The 24,821-nt window shown below is 41.2% G+C and overlaps 2 protein-coding genes across 2 annotated transcripts; one reads left to right on the forward strand and one right to left on the reverse strand.

Annotated features, from left to right (window-relative positions):
- Positions 1-618: 618 nt before the first annotated feature.
- Positions 619-17,292, reverse strand: LOC137291896 (calcium and integrin-binding family member 2-like). The gene is made up of 7 exons (XM_067823454.1): positions 17,156-17,292; positions 7,748-7,782; positions 6,870-6,969; positions 6,543-6,690; positions 5,944-6,065; positions 5,446-5,534; positions 619-4,008 (listed from the first exon to the last, which is right to left on the reverse strand). Exons 1-7 carry the CDS (start codon positions 17,204-17,206, stop codon positions 3,987-3,989), a joined length of 567 nt encoding a protein of 188 aa, XP_067679555.1. The 5' UTR covers positions 17,207-17,292; the 3' UTR covers positions 619-3,986.
- Positions 17,293-17,504: 212 nt separating this feature from the next.
- LOC137291895 (vacuolar protein sorting-associated protein 28 homolog) lies at positions 17,505-24,166 on the forward strand. Its single transcript, XM_067823453.1, has 9 exons — positions 17,505-17,645; positions 17,925-17,953; positions 18,497-18,534; positions 18,954-19,043; positions 20,443-20,545; positions 21,190-21,291; positions 21,672-21,725; positions 22,277-22,368; positions 22,755-24,166. The coding sequence occupies exons 1-9, from the start codon at positions 17,612-17,614 to the stop codon at positions 22,873-22,875; spliced, it is 663 nt and encodes a 220-aa protein (XP_067679554.1). The 5' UTR covers positions 17,505-17,611; the 3' UTR covers positions 22,876-24,166.
- The last annotated feature ends 655 nt before the right edge of the window (positions 24,167-24,821 follow it).

The following is a 24,821-nucleotide window of genomic DNA, read 5'->3' on the forward strand; positions in this document are numbered from 1 at the left end:
TATTCTACCCCGGGACCTTCACGGGTCCATAAATGATGAAGCCTAAACCAGACATGAGTATGAATCTAAGCATCTGGGATACAATGATGTGTGAACCAAGGTGGCAAGTCAGGATTGATCAGAAGATCAATTCTACCTACAGTTCCAATGTGGGCACTCCATTAACCTTGAAGCTGAATGTTGAGAATTGCTGAATTTGTGTCAAAAGATATCTCACTGTAGCTCAGAAACCTTCAATCTTGTGGTATTCAGCCTCATGATCTAAAGATAAATTACTCACTCTTTCTAGCTTGTTGGTTCCATAAATGGAGGCCATGAGATTGAAAATGCATGCAATAAATGTAACACGAGTATAGAGTCAATTATTCCCCACCTGTCTCATTGTATTAGCTGATCATAAATATTCTCACAGCTCAGCTTTTATGGTGAATACAGTATGGATATCAGCCTCACGTACATACACCTGTTTTAAGACTTTTTCACAGCATTATGACACTAGTGAACAACAAAGGTTTTATGTCACAGTGGATACAGAAACCAGATCTTCTTAACCTTCCTTCATCCAATTCTTGGTTGTCAGCAGCTTTTGTACATTTAAACAGAACAAAGAGGATGTAAAAAGAATATATATATTTATTTAAAAATAGAAAGTTCATACAGATTTAACCAGCAACCCCAATAAAATATTGCATAATCAGAGTAGAATTGTGTTCTTCAAACAACAGCATGAGCCAAAATGAATGAATTCCAGCATTTACAGCTCAACATCTTGCACCACTTTCAACAACAAAATTGAAGGAGGCAAGCTTGGATTATAACTCTCAGGATTCCATTCCTCTAAACCAGCTAAGCACAATGACGATCATAATCCACTGTCAAAGATGTAAGTTAAGATTCTTTGTGGAACAGTGTCCTGATCTTAGCGCTACAATTAGTGTGAGACAATGTTAGAGCAGGAGAGAAGATTCTTTGTGGAATGGGTTCTGAGATGAAATAATTGTTAAATGGGCAAAGGTCAATGTGGACAAACAATCTTAGTGACAAGACAGCTGTATTCCTATACTCTAACCATGACATGAATCAGTACTGAGTACACTAAACCCGTCGGCATACATTACCCTGCTGTACCCCTATATGTAGAGTGGTCATATTAGCTGTTCTGGCTGTAATTTACATTACAAATGTTTTACGTCTGCATGACATATCTCCATAAACATGCCACCAGAGTTCCACACAGGGGATTGTTCAGGAAGCTGATTCATCATGCACCATAAACACCACCACTGTCTTCATTTGTTTTGAGGATTCGCATGAATTTGGTAACATATGCCCTAAATAAAATTACCCTGCAATGCACATCTGCTCTTTAAACCCTTACTTACAAGGATTGTACATGATTCTACTTTATGGAAAATGAAGTTGTTGATCATCAATAGTCCACTAAGAGTAGCAAACGAATAGCCATGAAACCTCTGCAATTTAACAGCTCCTTGTTTAGCCCAGCATACAGAGGATTGGAATCATAACTGTATGGTCTGAGAAAATCTCTCTTGGATGAAAAGAAAGTGTAGAAATGGAGCTAAAAGATGTCAATGAAGATAAAATACACACAAAAAGTGTTTTGTGTTATCAAGGTTAAAATCTGGAATATTCATAAGAACTAACAAATACTGGACACATCAGGATGACTGTCACCCCTCTACTAATCTTTTAACTAATACCTTTTTAAAAATAAACACTCAGAATATTAATTTAAGTTGTATGAGGATGAGAATATATGATCTAAATAAAACCTAGCCTCTTACAATACATTTTTACCAAACTATGTATGAACTTGGTGCCTGTTTCTACCAGTTACCACGATGCCACTTTAAAACTTGTTTTCATATGTATTTTATTACAGAAAATATGTTATATATGCACAACCATTTAAATGTCAAAATTGATAAAAATGTAATGTCTGAATACCTGTTTACAAATAATACTCTTGTTCTGTAATACACAACAGGAAACTATGGTAACATACACTCAAGGCCAAGTTTTTCATTACTTATTTCAGTTGGTTATTATCTGTATGCTAATGCAATGAAAATCTTAACTTATGTGCTCATTATTTGTACTTTGAATACGTGGTTACACATTCTGACTTGATGAACATGTTTTTAAACATAGGCTATGTATGTACATTAACTGCAGCTGTTACAAATAAGATGTTGAACCAGAGAAGAAAATTAGTCTGTGTTTCAAGAAATACTGTCTACATTATCCTACAACCAGTAACTAACACATGGAAAAAGTTCAACATTTCTGCCTATTTTGTTTTATCCTATTTCTTGCATGTAAGCAATGAAAAAAGTTTGGATTAAGATAATTAGTAACTATCACATAACAAAGTTAACAATATCACAAATGTTTTGGAAATGCTGATCAAACACAACTATATGATATGTACATATACACAGTAACCACGGCGATCTACCTGACCAACAGAACCTACGAACCTACCGCAGCAAAGTGGTCAGTCAAACCACAATTGGGAACACACAACAGAATATGTACAATCTCACAGAATGTGTGCCAATTAAAATGTTGACAATATTTTCTTTCTCAGCAGTTGTAAGAGTCTGCTTATTAAGCACCAGCAATGCATTACATTGCTGATACCAGCTGCATAAAACAAAACATCAAATGTCATCCACAAAATACTAAAACCAGCTAAAAATTGAGAAGTTTGCAGATTACAAAGGTAGATCATATTGATAAAATCATACAACATCTTTGTTCTATCAAGACAGTGTGTTGGTACAAATGATAATACAGTGGAATCTGTCAATACCTGCATCTGTCCAATTCGGCAAGTTGTCAACACTGGTATAAAATCTCAGCCCCAACCATGGGTTGTACATTTATCGTCAGCTCTACAATCTGGCACACTGTCTAACTCTAAGCCAGATTATTTCTTCAATCCCAATGAGTGCCGGTTTAGACAGCTTCCAGTGTGCCTTTATCAAGCAAGTATTGGCGAAGGTACCAGGATCACCACCAAGAAATCACCAATGTCAGAAGAATACAAGTGTTAATCCCTCAGTCAGTTTTTGTCTTTCCTGGTCAAGTACTTACATATCATTTGAAATGGGCCATACTTTAAATAAAGGGTTACCATGATCATATTTGTACATGGTGAAACTTGGACAGGTAAGGTTCATTGGTATTTCTGGAAATCATAGGAAATGTATTCATCAATTTACATTTTGATGTCAGCTCACTAACAGCAATGCCGATAATTGAATGTTTAATATCACATAAGATCAAGCACACTTGACAGCATGAGTAAATGAAGATTCACTGTGTTTCCAAGGTAAAACATCTAAAACACTTAAAGTTTTATGTCTGACAGGCTCCTTAGTCACTGACAGAACCAGCAAGTCTTAGCCATTGATGGAGATATGAGTGGGTCTCTAAGAAAATATGCTACTAAAACAAAAGTAACATTCTTGACCAACATGTACCATATTTGTTATAATAAAACCAGGCATAACACGTTAAATATCTTTGTAGTAAATAATTTCATTCAAACTATTTTTCTCTTAACTAGGAATACACCTCCAGGTGTTTGTATTTTTGCAAAAAAATGTTCACTGAAAAAAATGTGTCACCCTGTAAAGATTACCTACAGGCTTGTCTACAAATTTGTCAGAGGGTGTTGATTAGAGCTCCATAACACAGGAAATATGGTAAATTGATTGACCTCTTCATACCTAAAGATGCCAAAACTGCTAAAACTATCACAATATTCACAGATGTGATCACAGTTTAAAAATATACTAATCACTGCCAACAAAAACAATGTAATCAAAATTCATAAGAAAACAATATTTTTCAGATCGAAAGTGACAGAGTCTGTCCTTGATTGCCCTCAACATAATCAACCTGGCATCTGGATGGGACTTCTTTGGTACGGAGAGATCAGATCTGTTTCAGCCTCTTTACAAACGGATTCTGAAGGAGCTGAAGCACAGAAACAGTAAGATTCAGTATCCCTGTATCTTAACAACATGCAAACAATGATTTAGTAAAAAATTAAAGGTCACATGCAACCAAAAATTTAAACATAATTAAAGCACAATTATCACCTATTCATGACAAACAGCATGCCTCAAAACGAGGCATCCTGGAGACGAATCCGGTCAGAGCAGATGGGTGTAGCAAAGACTTTTCATAGACTGGTTAATCTGCCGCTATGCCGAAACTCATTGTGTGTATATAGAGATGATCTGTTTGATTCGCATTTCAGAAGTATGGTGAGTATTAAAGAAGGAAGATATTTTATGGGTAACAACTTCTTTTATTGTATATGATGCAATGGTTTGGTATGAATTCATACACTTTTGTCAAGTAAGAGTGATAATGGTATAAAATCCACACCAAAATGTTGCATCATATACAAAAGAAGAAGTTGGTATCCACAAATAATGTATATAGAGATATTGGGTTTTGTAAGTACATGCTCTCTGCATTTCCCTTCCAATCCAATCAACAAATACTGAGATGGTGAACTATTGCATGGCTGGAAACTGTCGTTTGTCCAAGTAGAAAGCACAACTTGAAACTAAAAATCTGAGTTTGCATGGGTTTCTGTCCAATCCAGTCCTCCGGTAAAAATAGATGCAGTTTGTTTGCAACCCACATATATAATAACACCTTGTGTGTACAAGTATCACACCTGAATGTCTCTGTTATTATATAATGTGACAGAGACAGATCCCAGGTGCACGAGCCTTAAATCAATGTATTCTGTTTATGGTGTTTATAGCCTGATAGGTGTTATTTTCAAACTGCATGTGGTCCATGAGTGAAGCTGTGTATTGCATACTGTCATTAGCAGACAGGCAGGCAGACACATAGGTGTCAATAAAACAGACATTGAGTTTTGTCAGTGACAGAGACAGCCAGTAACAATCAGGGAGACTCTAGATTATCCCTATCACAATCAACATACCTTTCTATGCCTACAAGGGCATGTGCTAAAACATTTCAGTTTTCAAGCTGAGCAATTTTCAGCAATGAAATTAGTATTTCTAATGCTGCACTTTCTTGAAGATTTGGTTTGCAAATATGCATGTATAGGACCAGTGTACATTTATTACTGCAGACCCAAGATTCTTGTAATCACAAGAAACATCTCTGTACTCTAACTTTGACCGTAGTGATAATCCTTGCATGCATCACTTGCTGTGTTTGTACAAGTCGCCTTCCCGGGTTAAGCCACAGGAACCTAAACACTGTGCTTGCACTATGGGTGCAGCTGGTGAAACCACTTTTTCCCCTGTGCTGGGGGAAAATTAGTGAATCGTGTGAGATTTGCGGGCTTTTTTCACCACGTTAGTTTTCAAATTTCAAACTCCTAGGGATAGCAACACAGATTGTGTGAAGGATAAAACTTACTTGACAAAGTCTGGAGCTTTGGATATAACATGTTCGAACTCAGCAAATGACAAAGAATCATCATCATCAAGGTCTGCCTCTTCAAGGATCTGAAACCCAGGTGATCATATGAAAACCAGTGTTGGGTTTAAAGCCATGTTGAGTAAATTTTGTGTTTGAGTAATATTATGGAATCTCATTTCAGAAGAAAGTCTGGAGGAGTGCAGGCATTACTTGCACATCATGAAACACAGATACACAAGTCAAGTACCACAGATGTGCATGTCAGGTAACACAGATAAATTCTTGTCATGTATTCCATATACCGGTATACTAGTTGTATATCGCAGATAAACAAGTCATAGAATACAGAGGATACCAGAGATGTAGTTTAGATATACTAGTCAAGTACCACATGTATTTAGTTGTTTACCTCAATTATACTGGTTAAGTACCAATTCTCATAGAATGTAACTGTTGTGAAACATAAAATTTGGACACCATGGTAATCAGACGTACATTATCTATGAGTTGTTGCATGTCCTCATCAGACAACTTCTGATCAGCGTTCTGAAAACTTGTCAGATGATCAACAACCTGACGCAGGTCTCCACTTGATAACATGTCGTCCTCATCAAAATCTGCGAAAAAGAAACACCATCACTGGCCTAGTTGGGTTTGATGCCACTTCCATGGCCGTGGAAGTGGAGCAGTGGAATCTATGATCACATGCAAGAATATTTGACTGACTGACTGAGTTGGATTTTAGCAATATTCCACAATATGACAGAGAAAGACACCAGAAATGCACTTCACATATTGGGCAACATCACTGCCCCTACTCTTTGGCAGAAGTATGGCAGTGACACTGCCATGTACCATGTTATACCAGACAGGTACTATGTATGTACAATTCATCGTTGCCACAATGCACAAAACACTGCATCAAAGTCAGACATTGTTACAGACGGAGATAGTCAAGTTGAACAGACAACAAAATAAGACTGATGGTAATGGTCAAAAGTGTCTTTGACCATGAAAGCAGGTGCCTTAAAGATGCATGTACAGGGTGCAAAACTTACGAAAATAAGACATTCCGCCTTGAGACATCATCTTACCATATATTCTGAAGGCATATTCAACCTTGACATTCTTGGGTGCATTATCTGAGAAGACAGACATCATATCGAGAAAATCTTCAAATGTCATATTGCCTTGGCCGTCAGATGAAAACACCTGGCAGATCCGTTCCCCAAAAGGGTTCACCTGTAGATACAGACATGGTTAGGGTTTCATAAATGTCATACAAACTTGATCCACAGCTTTTCATGTCCACAATGTGCAAAGGTGAACCAGGATGTAACAGCAAGACAGTTAGGGAGACATGTATGCAAGCAAGGACTGGTTTAACAGTGAAAGCCCTCTTTCACAGATATCCCACTCACCTTCAGTTCAGGAAGCTCCAGTACCTTGCCCTTTGGGAGTTTGCAGTTCCTGTCAGCATCTACAGATGTGCTGTCTAAATTATAAAATCTCTTGTAGACACTGAAACAAATACAACATGACTGCTACCAAGGTAATGAGTCAGTAATATGTGGTATGTAAACAATAAAAAACAATAGCATTATCACCATGTCAGCTGCATATGGACAGAAATACTATATTGACAGAGCTCTTAGGCTCAAAAACTGTTGGTGAAACCCAAGACTTCTGACTCTTGAGACTCATATGCAGATCCTCAAAAGGCAAAGGGACAAAATTCTCGACAACAAACTGAGAAGCCTCGGCTAGTTGTATCGTGTTCAGTGATAACCATTAATTACTAAAGAAGACATGGAAGATGAAGTTTTCATGTCACCACATTCACTGGTCCAACAGTTCTACAGGAGATACTGTCACAAAAGACTGTCTGTCATGAAATAACATGCAAAGACATAGTCCAGATGGCCTTCTGACGAGACCTTCTGTCCAAATTGTCGTATTTTCTGATTACTGTGAATATGTGTATAAAATTGGCAATAACAATGAAATTGAATTTTCTTTTAATACATTTAAATTTTAAACATTGCAATGACTTTGAGACACAACAAAATATCATGAATATATTCACCTCCTGATTTAGTGTTAACACTACATTCACAAATCCAAACAATATCTGGGAAAATTGTACATGTATTTTGTAAGGTGGCAGAACTCCAGAGAACAATATTAAAGCAACCATAAACAAGATCAGGGTACAGTGACAATGGATGTTAGAACCAGACTGGATTGGTAAGGACATTTCCTATCCAGGAATTCCTTCGGGAAGAATCAGAACACTTACTGTAGAATTTCCTTCTTGGTCAGATAGGTTAATGTCTGAAAACAATACAAATATGTTAAATTATTACTAAATTCAAACAAATTTAATCATTACTAAATAAGGCTAGACCAATTATATTTCTCATTTTTCTCAGATCCCCCAGTTGTAATTTTTCAAGAATAAGAGAAAAAAAATAATAATCAATTTGTCTGGTCTTACAATTTGCATTTCTTGGGTTGAACATAAATAATACATTATAAAATAAGTATCTGACAAGGGTAAATAAGAAGATCTGAAAATGAGAATATATTGAGTTTCTACTGCAAGGCTGAAAACACCTTATATTACTGTTGCATATCTGATTTGTTTCACTGGTGTAAAAGACACTGACACATTAAATGCTAAATAGCATTCAGAATCGTTCGGATACGAACCTTTTCAAGATAAAAAGTTCATAAAGGATGTGCGAATGTGCACTTTCGCGATTTGGTAAGCTGTGTTCTGATTGGTCAATCTCATAGGTTACCTGATGCGACCTTCTACTAGGTTTTGTTAGACTCAGTGGTGGAGTGTAACGAAAAGTACTGAGGATAAGTTTACTTAGACTGATTTAGAAGTAGAGTACATAAGAAAAGAAAGATTTATTAATGTAAATTTCTTTATTGTGAAAACAAGATATTTCTGAGTGTATGCTTGCTCCTTCATAGGTGAATGGTAGGTGGGTACTACGGTAGGGAGCACCATGGGGTGTGGTACATCACAGTGGGGCACACCAGAAATGGCCTTCACACAAACCACCAATGTATGGAATTGAACATGGCAGTTTGGTATGATGATAACGAACACTCTAACCTCTAGGTTACCCCACCGCCCCTGAATGAAGGCAGGTGACCCACAATCCTGTATCCATGGTAATTTAACTTCATTATAATACATTGTACATATATGTGTTTTTGTTGCCTTTCAACCTTCTTGCTTTGAATCATACAATCACTTATTGTTCGCAGATATCCCTATATTCCAGCTTCCTGTATGGAAGAGTGACAAGCGAACAATATCACTGCATCAGGGAGTTGACAAGATTTCAAAACATGAATATGTTTCACATCTGATGATACATGAAACAAGACCTTTACTACTTATATATTTATCTTTATTTTTTCAATTACACACATTTATACAGCACCAATATCCAGATCACCAGTTCAACAGTGCTTTGTTTTCCCCTTGATCATTAGATGTCAGTCTCAAACGGCACAGTTATCAATTTCAACTCCCTGGCAATCATACAACTCTTGCAGCCACCAGGATCACCGAGTTCCTGTGGTTTTCCCATCCTTGCAAGTTACCCATTCACACCCATTCATTTCACACCCTGTCACAGGTGGGTTCGATACCGTCACCTTGAGCTTGCTCACCCACAATGGGAGCTTGAGTTTACATGGCATGTTACTTAGGACAGGACACAAACTGACACAACTACACACATCACCAGCAAAATGCAGAATGAAGAACCATTGCCAGAGACACCTCATATCTGGTTATAATACCTTTCTGTACTGGACTAAAACTAGTCACATGAACATATTCATGAGTAGAAGCTAAATCGATCAAAACATCATCGGGAGATAAACAATGGTCCATGTGTTGAACGTAAAGGAGATGTGTTTGTAGGCTGAACCAGGTCATTGGGGGCTGTCCCACTTGTCCAGTCAGGTAATCCGATGTTATCCAGTTTAAGTGTTGCGCTTGGGTTGCTGGCCCATTATAGTCAGTTTCAGTGAGCTCAGTTCAGATGTCAGTCAATTACTGTCACTTACCCACTGATAAGGTGACATGTCTTTTTCTTTAAGTGGAGTGTAAGTAAGAGATGGGTTTGTTTTATGTCATTGCAGATATGGCAAATGAGCAAGTTCCTTGTTTCTTTCCTAACTGTCTAACTGTCCTAGTCTGATAATTTTCATTATTCCTACAATTGTAGCTTCTGTTATCAGAAACATTCACTGAAGGAAGATCACAATGATAGTCAGGAACCATATGGTTTATAATTTTGTAAAATAATGTTAATTTAGAAACTTTTGTATATATGTATATTGTTATGAATGTCAAAATGTCAAGTTATGTAGCATTGTTATTTAAATGCAGAATTAAAATGTTGTTAAAGTTGACCTTCTTAACCTTTTAACCCTTAAAAACATATAACTTTATATTGCTCCCCTTGTCCAGTATTCGACTTTCCAATACAGGCTATAGTCGGTACATCAAAGACAAACATAACAAACAAACCGGACAGGTTGGACTAACCCATTCATAGATGCTGTGGATTCCTAGCCCTGATTGGTTCATAGACCATGTAGACAGTGATTTCGTGGACATGCATAAATTTATACAAACCTGTAGAGGTTATGAATTCTTTGAAGAATGTCCTCCTTGGGGTACATATAAGCATTTTTATGTCCATTAAAAATCCCTACGACAGTTGTAACTATTTTGATAATAAAATATTTACAAAACAAAAAACTCGTTTTTGTCTTGTGGGACCACCTTTACAGGGCCCCCCAGGCCCCCTACAGCCAAGAGCAGGTAACTCTGGCCGTCTACCTCGCACCTCACTTTTCATGCTGAACGTATCAGACAGAATGAGGGGAGGCGGGTGGCCGTACCCCAAGGAGGACATTCTTCAAAGAATTCATAACCTCTACAGGTTTGTATAATTCTTTTTCAGAAGAAGTCCTCCTTGGGGTACATATAAGCATTAAACAGACTCCCGAAGAGAAGCAATTGGGAGTGGTATTCTGTCTGACAGCAACAGTCCATTCGATCGAAGTGCAAATCTACAATCACACGGAAATAGAAAAGGCACCGACCTGGTCACCTGACCGCTGATGTCAATCAAGGCGGGGGCGTGACAAAGCTGAGGACCCGCTTGTCAAAGCTTACATGCCCATTGGCTAGAATTTGGGAAATCCCAAATGAGAAACCCCGCCCACCCAAATCAAAGTTTGGAGACCTGGACGTACGGGACACTCGCCAAACTGAACCTTGTCCATACCGCACTAGCAAGCTAAGCAGGGAAATGGAAAGGAAAGTAAGGCACCCAGCCAAAGAGGGCGGGACTAAGAAACCATCACTAAATATCACCGCCGATAAAATGGGAATGGATAGTTACCCAACACCGAGTGCAAACAGATATAGTTATCAAACAAAGCTTAATCAGCTTGAGCAGAACTATTCTGTCTGACTGACCGAACCGAGCACACTCTCGTGAGTGTCTGTTCAGTTGGTAATGACGGTTCTGACGTGGCCACTGCTCTCACTGAGTGAGCTGACAACCCCTTTTTGGGGAGATAAGCCTTTAGGTATATAGACCTTGCAGCCTGCGTATCAGTCGGATAGCCAGCCATTCCGCCACCACAACAGCAAAATAGCTGTTTCTCCGTACGGAGCAAGGCTATTCTCTTAAAATAACTTTAAGAGGTTTCATAACGTCTAATACACGAACCTTACGGTATGTATTATCAGACGACGCAGGCAGCATGCACCCAGTTAGATCGATAGGCGCGGTCATTCGAAGCGAATGATCGAATTTTTTTGGGCGGTATGAATCCGGTAAGCGAATGCTAACCCGATCCTTATGGAACATAGTAAGATCCGGGTCTGAAAACATGACGTGTAAGTCGCTTACACGTCTACCAGACGTAACCGCCACTAAAAAGTCGTTTTCCAACTTAACAGTTGTAACGACGGGTTGGCCAAGTCATAAACGAGAGGAGTGGGTAACCATTCCAATACTCGAGACAAATTTCACGACCGGACGCAGTCTGTCCACGCCTGCAAGAAAACGCTGTACCCGGGGGTATTGTCCCAACAAGGCACCCTCAACGGGTATGTGGAAGGCTGAAATAGCCAGGGAGTAGCCTCGAATCGTAGAAGCGGCTAAGCCAGATTCTAAACGAGACGGTAAGAACTCCAATACTTCAACTACAGTCGAAGAAAAGGGATCGAGAATCCCTCTATTTCCACACCAGCGCGCATAACAGGCTCACCTATCCTCACACTGTACATTTGTGGAATCCGTCCACGAAGCCAGAATTGTGTCTGCAACTGATGCAGGAATTCCGCTCTTTTGGAGACGATTCCGGACAGTGGCCAGACCACCCACTGAATCCTGGGGATTGGGGTGAGGCTGGCCGTCCTGGGATAGTAGGTTCGGTCGCCGCGGTAATAGTACCGGCGGCTACACTAGCGACCTGAGTATTACCGGAAACCAGCGTTGAGACGGCCAGAGGTGCGAGAAGCACTAGTAGCCGCGCTGGTTGGGTGGCAAGCTGAGACAGAACTTTGGAAATCAGGGGAATTGGCGTAAACGCCGACACCACCCTGTCCGTCCAGTCCCGCTGGAAGGCGTCGGCGGCAATCGCTCTCGGATCAGGAATCCGCGAACAAAAACCCCGGAATCTAGTTCGTCACTCCAGAGGCAAACAGATCCACCTAGAACGACCCCGACAACTGGGAGATAATCCCGAATATCTCCCGATCGAGCAACCACTCGTGGGGAGCCAGAACACGTCGTGAGAGCGCATCTGCACGCACGTTGTCGACCCCTGGGAGATACACAGGCATAACCCGTATGCTGAACTGATCGCACCATAGTAGAAAACTGCCACGCCTCCTGAAGGAGCGACGGAGACACAGTGCCGCCCTGCTTCAGAATGTAGGACATCGCCGTCTGGTTGTCCATCTCTAGACAAACCACTCGGCTTCGAACCTGATCCACGAAGCGTTCGAACACCAACGTCACAGCTCTCAACTCTAACACATTGATGTGCAAGGTCGCCTCTTGGTCGGACAATAGTCCCGACATCGCGAGGTCGCCCAGGACGCATCCCCCCCAACCCTGTGAGGGAGGCATCCGTCTGAACTGTGAGCGACGGTACCGGGGTCATCAGAGGTAAACCTTTGAATAGATTCCCGGTATCTGTCCACCACCGCAAGTGACGTATCAACCACTGGGGAATAGCCAGATTCTTCTCGTAGCTCTCCGAGTGGGACCACTGTTGTGCTAACGCCTGCTGAATGGAACGCATTCTCCGACGTGCACGCCAGACTATGTCCACCGTCGCCGCCATGTTGCCTAGCAACTGAAGCCACGTCCGTGCTGAGGCAATATGGGACTGAAGGAACCTTAACACTATGCCCTGTACCTTAAAAATGCGCTCTTGGGACAGAGAAACCACCCCTCGGGTTGTCTCGAACCTCGCCCCTAAGAAAACCAGATCCTGCCTCGGCACCAATTGATTTTTAAGATAGATAACCCAACCTAGTCTGGTGAGAATATCCATCACCTGCTGTGTGGATTCTCGACTTAGGTGTTGGGAGAGCGCTCTGAGGATCCAGTCGTCCAGGTACGGGAAACAAAAGTTGCCCTGCGCCCTGGCGACCTGAACTGGTACTAGCATGAGTTTGGTGAACACCCTTGGCGCCGTGGAGATGCCGAAGGGGAGCACGCGAAACTGATAACAAACCCCGTCGAAGGAAAACCGAAGGTATTTCCTGAACTCGGGATGCATCGGTACATGGAGGTATGCGTCTTTGAGGTCGATTGACGTAAGTCAATCCCCTGCCTCTACAGACGAGATCACTAACCTCAGTGTCTCCATCTTGAAAGACGGCACCTCTATCAAGTTGTTCAAACCCTTGAGATTTAGAATGGGTCTGAACCCTCCGTTCTTTTCGGTTACCAGGAAATAAGTGGAGTAAAACCCCATAGTCTCCTGTCCTGATGGAACCATCTCTATAGTTGCCTTGTCCAGTAAAGACTGAATTTCGGCACGGAGGATTGCCACCTTTTCCGGCGACTTCGGCACCGGAGTGCAGCGAATCCCGGCAAAAGGAGTAAGCTCTCGCTTCCACTGTGGCGTGTGGCCATCCCTGAGTAATAACGGGAGGCGACCACCCACAGGAATTTCGGGTAGAAGGCAAAGTGTCCCGGCCGACGGCAGAGATTGCCGCTTGCAACGGGACAACTGAGGGCTCCGGAGGTACTCCCTTTACCCCTGCCCTTGCTCTTTCGTGCCTGTAGTGGAGCAGTCCACTTCGGCGCATCCTTAGACTGAGTCGCAGGATAGCTTGAGCTGAGGACCGAAGGCCGCGAGCGAGAGGTGGAGGGTTGTTCAAGAAAAGACTTAAGAGTCCTTGAATTGACTAACGGCCTCCGCAGCCTCACTAATACCCGTCAAAGCCCCCGGGAACAGGGTCAAGCCCAGTCGGAAAGGCAGAGACAGCAGTGCCTGCTGTGTAGCCGGTGAATACCTGGCGACAGCCATAACCTACGAAGGCCAATCACAGCATACATCATCTGACTCGTGAACGCATTGAGTCGCGCGTCAAATGTGAATGCACCTCCGTAAGTTGCCGCTCTAACGTGGACGAGGAAAAATCCTCGTCCCCGTCCTCCTGCGACACCACCTGCCTCTGCAAGACAGGTAGGCTGAGTGCACCGCAACCTTAAGTTGCTGCACGGCGTTCCGATATTGCTCCTCAAAGGAGCGGAAACCGAGCGCAACACCTGGTTCGATGAGGTACAAAGCGGCAAGCGGCGACCCTGACAAGCCGACGCCTGGCAGTGGCCAGACGACCCCCCAAGCGCGATCGAGGCGTACACGCACTCGTCGACAACGGGAGGGTCAAATAGCGCATCGTCCCCCATCAAGTAGCCGGTCAAGCTCTGGGAGATCGAACCGCGAACGGCTACCCTACAGGAGCGGATTAATTACCTCACTGGGGAGTGAAGGTAAAATAGGCAATTGAGCCTCAGCCACCCTACACGGAGCAAACGCTTCCCCAAGAAGACGAAACTCCGCGGGATCGGGGGTGTCCGCAGGGACGACCACCTGCGGCACAGCCCCTTGATCTCGGCTACCCTGCACGGAGTAAACACTTCCCAGGAAGACGAAACTCCGTGGAATCGGGTCAGTGCTACCGCGATCCATTCGCGTACCTGCCCCGGGGACGAACGGAGCGAAAAGCTCCGAATCGGCCTCCGTCGGTTCGCCGAAAAAGGAAGGCGTCGAGACCTCGTGAGATCGACCGCCGAAGTAGGGACCCCGATGCACTGAGCGGAACCGATGCAGGCGGCAAATCCGGTGCTCGAACCGCCAGTTTGGTTGCCGGTAACCCCGACGCACAAGGGACCCGTCAACAAGGACAACAGACCCAGAAGCGCCGAGTTGTCGGAGTCGGCCTACCTCTGGTTCACTGAAAAACCAGGGTGCCGAGACCCCGTGGTGTCGACTGCCGAAGCAGGAACACCCGATGCACTGAGCGGAACCGAGGCAGGCGGCAAAGCCGGTGCTCGAGAACCACCAGTTAGGTTGCCGGTAACCCCGACGCACAAGGGACCCGTCAACAAGGACAACAGACCCAGAAGAGCCGAGATGTCCGAGTCGGCCTACCCCTGGCTCATTGAAGAACCAGGGTGTCGAGACCCTGTGGGGTCGGCTGCCGAAGCAGGGACACCCGATGCACTGAGCGGAACCGAGGCAGGCGGCAAAGCCGGTGCTCGAGAACCACCAGTTAGGTTGCCGGTAACCCCGACGCACAAGGGACCCGTCAACAAGGACAACAGACCCAAAAGAGCCGAGATGTCCGAGTCGGCCTACCCCTGGCTCATTGAAGAACCAGGGTGTCGAGACCCTGTGGGGTCGGCTGCCGAAGCAGGGACACCCGATGCACTGAGCGGAACCGAGGCAGGCGGCAAAGCCGGTGCTCGAGAACCACCAGTTAGGTTGCCGGTGACCAACGGTACGAGACCCGATGGACCGGCGCCGGCAAGCGGAATTGCACCCGAGCCGGTGCTCGGTGCAAAACCCCTAGAGCCAGCTGGGAAAACGACACCAGAGCCGTAGCTTGGATCTGAGATTCCCACAGGGACAGCACCCGTGCCTGAGCCTAGACCCAAGACTTGGGTGCACCCCGAAACTGTAACAATCAGAACCAACTAATGGTAACTGATGTACAGAAAACATACGCAATTGAACACACAATATGCAAAATATAAACGCACGGGCGATAATAAATTGCCAAAATACATTAACCCAGCTAAACAAGAAAGTATAAGCGGATAAATGCAATAACAAGTGTGCACACACAAGTGCGTAATGCAATGAAAAAGACGAAAAGTCTTAAAAACCAACATCCCCATTTTGACTGAAACAAGAACAAATGGGTTAAGACATCTTAGCATGTAAAACATACTAATAAGAAACACGTAGGAATAAGTGAGACGCAAGCGAAACACTTCCCGCACTAAAAAGAAGCCATAAAGACCGCCATCTTGCCTGCCAAATGACAGGAAGATAGGACCCGACCGGCAAAGTTACAACAATATATGAATGAAAATTTCAGCCAAGAAATTCCAACTAACGCCCGTGCGAAAGAAAAGGAACCATACATACAGTAGCTGACTCTTTCTCACTCATAATTCCGTAGGCAGATAGCACAAAAACTATCTAAATGGACCACACACGTCTTTCTAGTCGAACGACAGCATGAAAAGTGAGGTGCGAGGTAGACGGCCAGAGTTACCTGCTCTTGGCTGTAGGGGGCCTGGGGGGCCCTGTAAAGGTGGTCCCACAAGACAAAAACGAGTTTTTTGTTTTGTAAATATTTTATTATCAAAATAGTTACAACTGTCGTAGGGATTTTTAATGGACATAAAAATGCTTATATGTACCCCAAGGAGGACTTCTTCTGAAAAAGAATAGTTTATTCATCGTAAACAGGTAGCACTGAACTGAGTTGTTGTGAATGTTAATCAGGAATTGTTTCGATTGCAAAATACTGTGTGTATTTTGAAGTGTTTTGTTATTTACTTTGTCACTGACCCACCTTATCCTTCTTCTCTATTGCTAATTCTCTGAAGGTCTGCATAGTGGAATGTTGATAGTTGACGGTTTTTCATCACTGATCATACTTACCTAATAACTTTTTTTGTTTCACATAACTCAGATTAAAATATTAGCAGCTAGAAAGTCGTCCCAAAGTCGAAGAATTTGTCGGGCCTGGCACACTGTGAAGCATGTCTTTTTATCACCTATCATACTTACCTAATATATTTTATCTATTCCACAACACAAACACCTTTCGTTTACACTAAAGTCGTAATGTCGATTTTCATCCCCATTTCACTAACGTCTACGAATCCATCACTCAAACCGCCCACGAATCCACAGGATTTCCACGTTTATGAACCAGTGTGGTCTACGAATTCACCTACACGACAGCCGATGCATTAATCGAACCCAGAGAAAATCAGGAAGTTTGGGTGACAACGAAACGGGTGACCGATCTATTGTCAAACAATGTCTTTGCAGCTACAAGTTTGGATGTCGTTTAGCTTGATTAGTCTAGTTAACATAGATATCTTACTTGATAATCATCCAGCTCTTGTTCCGTAAATGCACTCTGTGCACTTCCCATCTTGAATTTTCTGTCTATACACGTAAATATTTGGATGAAGTTGGGGCTGGGTAAACGTCATGAAATTTGTATACACAAGTTTTGATGACGTAGATCGGCAAATGTCATTCTTCTTACATTATCTCGAAACGAAGAAATAAGGTTTTACGTAATCAGGCGTGATTGTCTCTAGAAACACACTTTTTATCTCATCTCAATATTTAAAATCTTATTACTGACAAATTTGGCACACCATATTGCATGTCTATATTTTTAAATATTTTCAGTCAATCCTTTTTCGGTAAATTCAATAAAGTGTCATTTTACAAAAGTCTCACCCGGAAATAGTAAATATAGACTGATCGTGACAGTGACTCAAGACACTGTCAACATATACAAAGAAAAGTAACAAGTTGGAAGACAATAATGTCGATGTTTGCTCAAGTTCAGTCAAGTGCAGGTGTGTTTAAATTGTTCATATGTCCATGATAGTGCCAATAAGAAACCTAGATCTCATTCGAAATTGGGTAGAAACATCTTTTACCACATTCATAGAAACTACACATTACGTTTTCCTGTTGCACTACATTATGAATCGAAAAGAGTATCAGAAGAACATTGCTCTTTATAGTTGATTTGATGATGCAGAAGTTTTCGTCTTTATCAGACAGATAAAGAGGTTTAATCATTGTAGCCATTGTCATGTATGATGTTAATTTCACATTGTATTATTTTTCAGGACAAGCTAACAATGTCGGTTTATATGAGGTAATTATTGTAATTTTGATATTCACACCTTTCAAGTTATATTTGCGAGTACTCTGTGCTCAATGACTCTCCTGGGGCATTTTTACATGATAGAATCCAGTGATCATTGGTTAAAACCTTAGATTCTTGATCTGGTGGTGGGGTAGCCAAATGATTAAAACATCAGCTCATCATGCTTAGGACCTGGGTTCGAGTCCCCACATAGTTCCAGTGTGTGAAGCCCATTCCTGGTGTGACATTGCTGAAATATCGCTAAGAGTGTCACACATACTACTCACTCATGCAGATTCTTAGAAATACTGGACCCAAGTTAGTCAAGTTGGTCACAATCATTATTTTTTTCTTGTACATGAAATTATTACTGCTATTACTGCTATATCAGACAATATTTTTAAGTTTGAACACAAGGAGATTATGTTGATCTTGTTGACAGCTAGAACAATCAATTTCAGTGTTTAACCAATAAATCTTTTGCTCCCATCCTACAGACTGTTGCCCACATTTTAATGGGATGTCACACAGAACTATGTTGTGTATTTTCAGGAGGTAAAGCTGTACAGAACAGCCAGAGAGAGAGAAAAGTAAGTTTTAGAGAGTAGATGATGGAAAGTCCTGTTACAATATTTGCCAGCCATCTTCACTGAATGAAAAACAGCTTTTAGTCTGTAAATTATATCTAGTGTTATTGTGGTTATGTGTGAGCATACACAAGTGAATATGTGTGTGTATTATATTTGTTTTGGATTTAGAAACTTTTCAATAAGTTTTCACACAAATATTTCTATTTGAGAATGTAGAGTCTGAAGATTTTTCTCAATCTGAGGAACAAACGTCAATGTGAAATTGATTGATTCTATACTATTTACATTTAATTTGGTGTAGTTTATTCATTTTTCTAAGAAGTGTTAAAGTTTGATGTTGGTGTAACACAGTATGGGTTTATTGACAATTTCCTCAGCTTGTGTTATTGTCCTAAAAAGTCACCATATTCTTCCGCCAGGTATGACAACATGGCTGACCTGTATGCTGTGATCAATACCCTGCAAAGTCTACAGAAGGCCTACATCAGGGATGCTATTCTCCCAAAGGAGTAGGTTACTCAGATGATAGTCTAATAGTATCAGTGATGAACTGTCTTTAGCAACCCTTGCTTGTCAAAGGCAACTAACAGTGCTTAGTGGTCAGAGTGATTTACTTGGTGAAAGCATATTGTCACATATTATGAAATGAACACAAATTATTTTTGTACAAAAGCAGCAGTCTATGGTAATGGTTGTATCAATCAAAACCTGCCACCAAAACTATATACCTTGTGTGCTGTACTGTTTTCCAGTATATCAGTGATGTCATACAACCAGATTAGCTCATCTTACTAATTACAAAAGTGACAGAGAAAAGGTTGTTTACACTACTGTAGCTCTTGGTTTTACATGTAATGGCCAACCAAAGTCACATATGACGTCATGAGTGAAAAAGGTCAGACATTTTGTATACTGTGGAATACAGGTAACAAATGAAACTGAGATAGCAGAAACTCTTTTCATGTTTGACTTTTGAATGTCTTTATGTTTAATATTGTCAGTTATTGCAATATTCAAGTGTTCTCATATAAGTCAAATTTGAATTACACTAAGGTGAGAACAATAACAGGACCACTATACCATAGTGAATGGGTCCGGGATGTTTGTTGATAAAGAATGGTGTTAAAATACAATGAATAATCCAACATGCTTATCAGTGGCCTTCTTTTCTTAGGGAGCAAGGCTGACCGCTCATTACTGACTTGTCTCCCTTAGCTGCTAGAATGCTGTTACACACGTTCAAACCTCAGTACAATTCTTGGTTTATCAGTTCCATGTCTCCATTGTGAGGCCTTTCACACTTATCTTTATTCCAATGTTATTCAGAACATGGTGACAAGTCAGCAACCACAGTGTGTGAGTTCAGTTTTATGCAATTCTCATCAGTATTCCAGCTATGTGGGGGCAGCCATGTGATGACATGTGTCAACCAAGATAGCAAGCCTGACCCCTCAGTCACGTTAGTTGCCACTTATGACAAGCGTGGGTTACTAAGATCAGTTCTAGCCCATATCTTCATGGATCAGCAACCATATTGTAATCATGCACATTGTCTTAGTTCTCAACAGTGCTCTGCATCAAGCTGAAAACCCAGGTTCAATTCCCCACATGGGTGCAATGTGTGTAGCCCATTTCTGGTGTTCCTTGCCATGATATTGCTGGATCATTACTAAAAGCTTAAAACTAAACTCACTCAGTCACTCAACAGAGCTCTGCCTGTAAATAATCAAGCATGGATCAGACAATTCAGTGATCAACAGCATGAGCACTGATTTACTCAGCTAGGAGATAATGACATGTCTCAACCAAGACAACCAACAGAGCTCAGCATTGTCCATCCATCATTTGCTTCCTTGTTTGTTTATAGTTCGTGTGGAGGTGAAGCATGGTGATGTGTTTGTTTGACAGGTACACGGCAGCATGTTCCCGACTACTGGTTCAATACAAGGCTGCATTCCGACAGATACAGAGTGATTTCCCAACCATAGAAGACTTCCTCAAGAAATACAGAGTGAGCTTCAGCACTTGTTTACAATACAGTCTGTTAATAGGGTGTTCATTGGACATCTTGAATCTTCCACTTAAGACTACAGTCTGTTAACAGGGTGTTGATTGTACATCTTGAACCTCCTACTTTTGATATATATCTGTAAACTGTGTATCAAGAAACAAGAAATGGATATTGCTACAAAGATGATTGTGGTACTTTTGGCATGTTTGCTAAAACCTGGCCACTTTTCACTGGAGCACCAATATACTGGATGTACCTTCATCATGTTAGCGTTACGAAATCTGAGAGAAGGGAGAACTCTCATGTGAGGAAGAGAGCTGTTCAGTTTGAATGTGATGCAAGGAACAGCTGCCAAGAGTAGATTCCTTTGCCAGCTTGATCACCTTCATGTGTACACTTTAGTTTATTATGTTCAGTAAAATTTCAAGTGAGTTGTTACATGACTGTCATGAAGGACAGAAAACACAAACACCATGTGATACTGAGAAACATGAAGTGGCATTTTGCATTATCATTTTCTTCTCCACAATATATATCCATCAATCTTCATTGTCCAGCTCATCCATTCCTTTTCCTGTGGTTCTTAAGTAATGATAAGATGAAGATGTTTTCTTAATTTAATTTGTTAATTTGTTGGTTTCCAGTTAGATTGTCCTCTGGCTCTGGAGAGAATCAAGGAGGGGCGACCTATCACAATTAAAGATGGCTCTGGAAGCATGAGCAAATTAATTGCAGACATTGTGTCGGTGAGTGACTTACAGCCATTGATTCTTCTCAGATGCCAGTGGTTTATGTGTTTCATCAGGCCTTCAATGTAAAGGAAAACCACTTGCTTGATAACGGCATTAGTACCTATGCTGAAACGTCACACTCATTGCAGTAAAGATGTTGACTGTCCCTGGTACTAGGTTATCCTTCATCTTTACAGTGTGAGGCCCATTTTCTGGTGTCCCCCGCCGTGATATTGCTTGAATATTGCTAAAAGCGGCGTAAAACCAAACTCACTCACTTACTCATCTTTACAGCTTCTAAAATGCCTCTCAATGAACGTATTCACATGTGGACCAGTATTCAGATTTCTGCTTAGATTGTGGTGATATTGATGATGGATGATATCTTCTTTCAGCTGTTCATCACTGTCATGGACAAACTTCGCCTGGAGATCCGAGCTATGGATGAGGTACTGTGTGTTTTGAGAAACTCTCATGTCTACTTATAATGTTCACTGACAAGTGGTATCCATTTTCCTCAAGTACTTGTGTTTTTTGTAACTTGCAACCAGACAGTCCTTTTTGTTAGTCCCCTGAATGCCAAGATATATAGCCATAACAAAATTACATTTAATGTCATTTGGTATGACTTGTCCAGGAATTGAAGACTCATGAAGATTTGGTTGTAACTGGCCTTCACCACTCATGGTGGTCGTCTAAGAGGGTAGGGTGGTCAGGCACGGTGAATTGGCCGACACGTGTCATCACATTGCATTTGCGTAGATCACTGCCCATGCTGTTGATCACTGGATTGTCTGGTCCCGGCTCATTTATTTACAGACTGTCACCATACAGGTGGTATATTGTTGAGTTTAGCAATGAACAATAAAGCAACCACACAGAAATTATACCATTGACCTTCTGCTCATTGACCACGCACTGAACATACTAGACGAATGAGATTGTGTTTTGAGCCTCCAACATCAGTGTTTGAATGCTTCTGTTTCTATCCTCTTCACAGATTCAGCCTGACCTGCGTGAGTTGATGGACACAATGACACAACTCAGTATTCTACCTGGGGACTTTGAAGGCAAGAAAAAGGTTGAAACTTGGTAAGACTACAGAGGAGTTAGAAATTTCAACTGTCTAATATGTTTAGCCATCAATTTGATTTTTGTAGTAACTTTATTCATAATAAAGTCAATGAACCGAGACAGTTCTTATGCACTAATGGAAAAAGTTTGCAGCATCTACAGAACAAGCTTAATATATTTCTTCGTTTTTGAACCAAGGAATATTTTTGAATTCTACTGGTGAGCCTTGTGAAGGATATCCATCTCTCAGAAAAAAAAGAAAAATTGAAGCTCATGTGCAACATGTTTTGTTATTATGATTTAAGCCTTGAAATGAATTAATATATGATACAGTGGAAGTTTGTGCAGTAACATATAAAATCACTCATTCCTGATGTGTAACAGAACATGGCATTGTTTTGCAGGCTGGACACACTGAGTGCCATGCAGGCATCGGAAGAACTGAATGATGGACAAGTACGGCAGATGTTGTTTGACTTAGAATCAGCTTACAATGCATTCAACCGAGTTCTACACGATCATTAAGACCCTGGACAGCTTGTCGGATTGTCTGTTTTACCAAATTCTGTGATTCTGTTTTCATCATGGGAGTCATTGTCTGCATGGGGCTAAAATGGCCTGGATGAAACGAGCATGGTGATGTCCACATGTACTGAAATATCTTTCTTGTTTTAACATTCTGATCTGATTCATATGGGCAAAAATTAACTGAAAAGATTCTGGCCATGTTATCACCTATGATCACTGAACAGGATAGTCTGCCTTTTGAATTTCAGGGACTGAAAACGAAACAAAATGTCCATGCCATTGATTAAACAATTTACAGCACTTCCTGGTGGGGTGAGACATTTTGTACTGTCTGTATATAACCTCTGTAACCTGCATGTCAATATGTAAATACGATGTACAGTCATGAGCTCATTTGTCAACTTCATCAGTGGCCATTTGATGTCTTTCACTGCAAACCATCACTAGCACAATGCAAGTAAATAAAATATTTGTCAAATTTAGATTTGAGATAGGAATGTATGTTAAGTGAGAGAGGTCAGGGATACACAGCAAATCCAAAAGTCATTTTGACCAAGGACTAGTAGTATTTTAGCAAATCGTGGAATACCAGTGTATGAAATGAGACCTGTCCAACTGCCCAAGATGGGCTAGATTTATGATGTACAGTCTAAATTTACAGCCTGCCAGCCCATCGGTGTGGTGCAATTTTTAGATGTTTCATACATCCGAGAGAATTCTTAGTGTCTGGTCTGGCAACTCCATTTTTGGCTTGTAACATTTTGAATTTAGTAGCCTTGATATCTGACTGGGTTTTGGCTTGTTTCATACACTATAAATAGCTGTGAGATTGATTATTACGCTTAATGGAAGGTCAAACATTTGCAGGACATGGCTTGTGGTGTTTTTACCTGCATCTTAGCACGAGAATGTTTTCCTAGTCATGCCCTTCTGTCTGTCTGCCACAACCTGAAGAATGCAGGGATGCCAATTCATGGTCAGTTTTGTTTATTCTTGAAATCAGATTTTCATAGCATAAAAAACAATTCTAAAATTAATTACCTTGAGCAGTAAGTATGGTAAGACATTTTGTGTTGAGATTTATGTTCAGATATTTGCCCAAACTAGTATCAAGAATGTTTGACTTCCAAAAGGTATTCAGGTTTGCCTTTCATAACATGTTTTCAGTTGTGGGTGAATTCCCAATTTGTGCACCTGTACATGGATGTATCTATTAAAGTTAATATCACAGAAGATTTGTTGACAGTTTGTACAATATGATAAATGAAATAAACACTTAATATTTGTGGCCGGTGACTTTCTCTTTTTCTTCTCATATGCACTTTGGAGTCAGATGGTGCTGCAATATACTGTGTAGAGTTGGGCACATTGGGCAATCAAGAAACTTTTGTGGATTTTGAATTCTGATTAAACCTCATTATGTTTCTAGTTTGTTGTAACCATGTTTAAGGAATTTGATACTGCATTACTTCAGATGTTGGTCTCAAATATCAAGAGGACTGATGATAATTATTAATTCATAATGCACCTTTCCCATGTACAAGGCACATGTTCAGAATTACATGCAATCTGATTATAATTGTGAGGCACTTATAGGTTAGTAGTCACTTGACTTATCCCACCAGGTACCCATTTTCTGCAGGGTGACAGAGGCAAGTTTGAACAAATTCACTTGATTAAGGGGAAGTGTGTGGGGGTTGTGTGTAGGGATTTAGACACTTCACAGAAATGATCAGTTTGAAATAAAAACCATGGAACATTGCCATAACTGATTCTAGGCGTGTCACATCAGAATGTAGATTCTCCATTGCATGTCAGGAAACTAGTGGACGCCCACAACCATGGGTAACATCTCAATTCTATTCTGATAGAATCCCTGGATCCACCGTTGTTTCATTTTTAGCTGGGTACCTATTGCGCCATGCTAAGATTATACATCGAAC

The sequence above is a fragment of the Haliotis asinina genome, chromosome 7 (genome assembly GCF_037392515.1).
Source record: "Haliotis asinina isolate JCU_RB_2024 chromosome 7, JCU_Hal_asi_v2, whole genome shotgun sequence".
NCBI lineage: Eukaryota > Metazoa > Mollusca > Gastropoda > Lepetellida > Haliotidae > Haliotis > Haliotis asinina.

Bases quoted from the DNA above. Each gene is read 5' to 3' on its own strand.
- LOC137291895 (XM_067823453.1), top strand. From the start codon at position 17,612: ATGTCGATGTTTGCTCAAGTTCAGTCAAGTGCAG. The intron at 17,954-18,496 runs GTAATTATTGTA...GTGTATTTTCAG, and splicing joins ACAATGTCGGTTTATATGAG to GAGGTAAAGCTGTACAGAAC. The intron at 18,535-18,953 runs GTAAGTTTTAGA...TTCTTCCGCCAG, and splicing joins ACAGCCAGAGAGAGAGAAAA to GTATGACAACATGGCTGACC.
- LOC137291896 (XM_067823454.1), bottom strand. From the start codon at position 17,206: ATGGGAAGTGCACAGAGTGCATTTACGGAACAAGAGCTGGATGATTAT. The intron at 6,970-7,747 runs GTAAGTGTTCTG...TATTTGTTTCAG, and splicing joins ACCAAGAAGGAAATTCTACA to TGTCTACAAGAGATTTTATA. The intron at 6,066-6,542 runs GTAAGATGATGT...TCTTTTTCGCAG, and splicing joins ATATGCCTTCAGAATATATG to ATTTTGATGAGGACGACATG.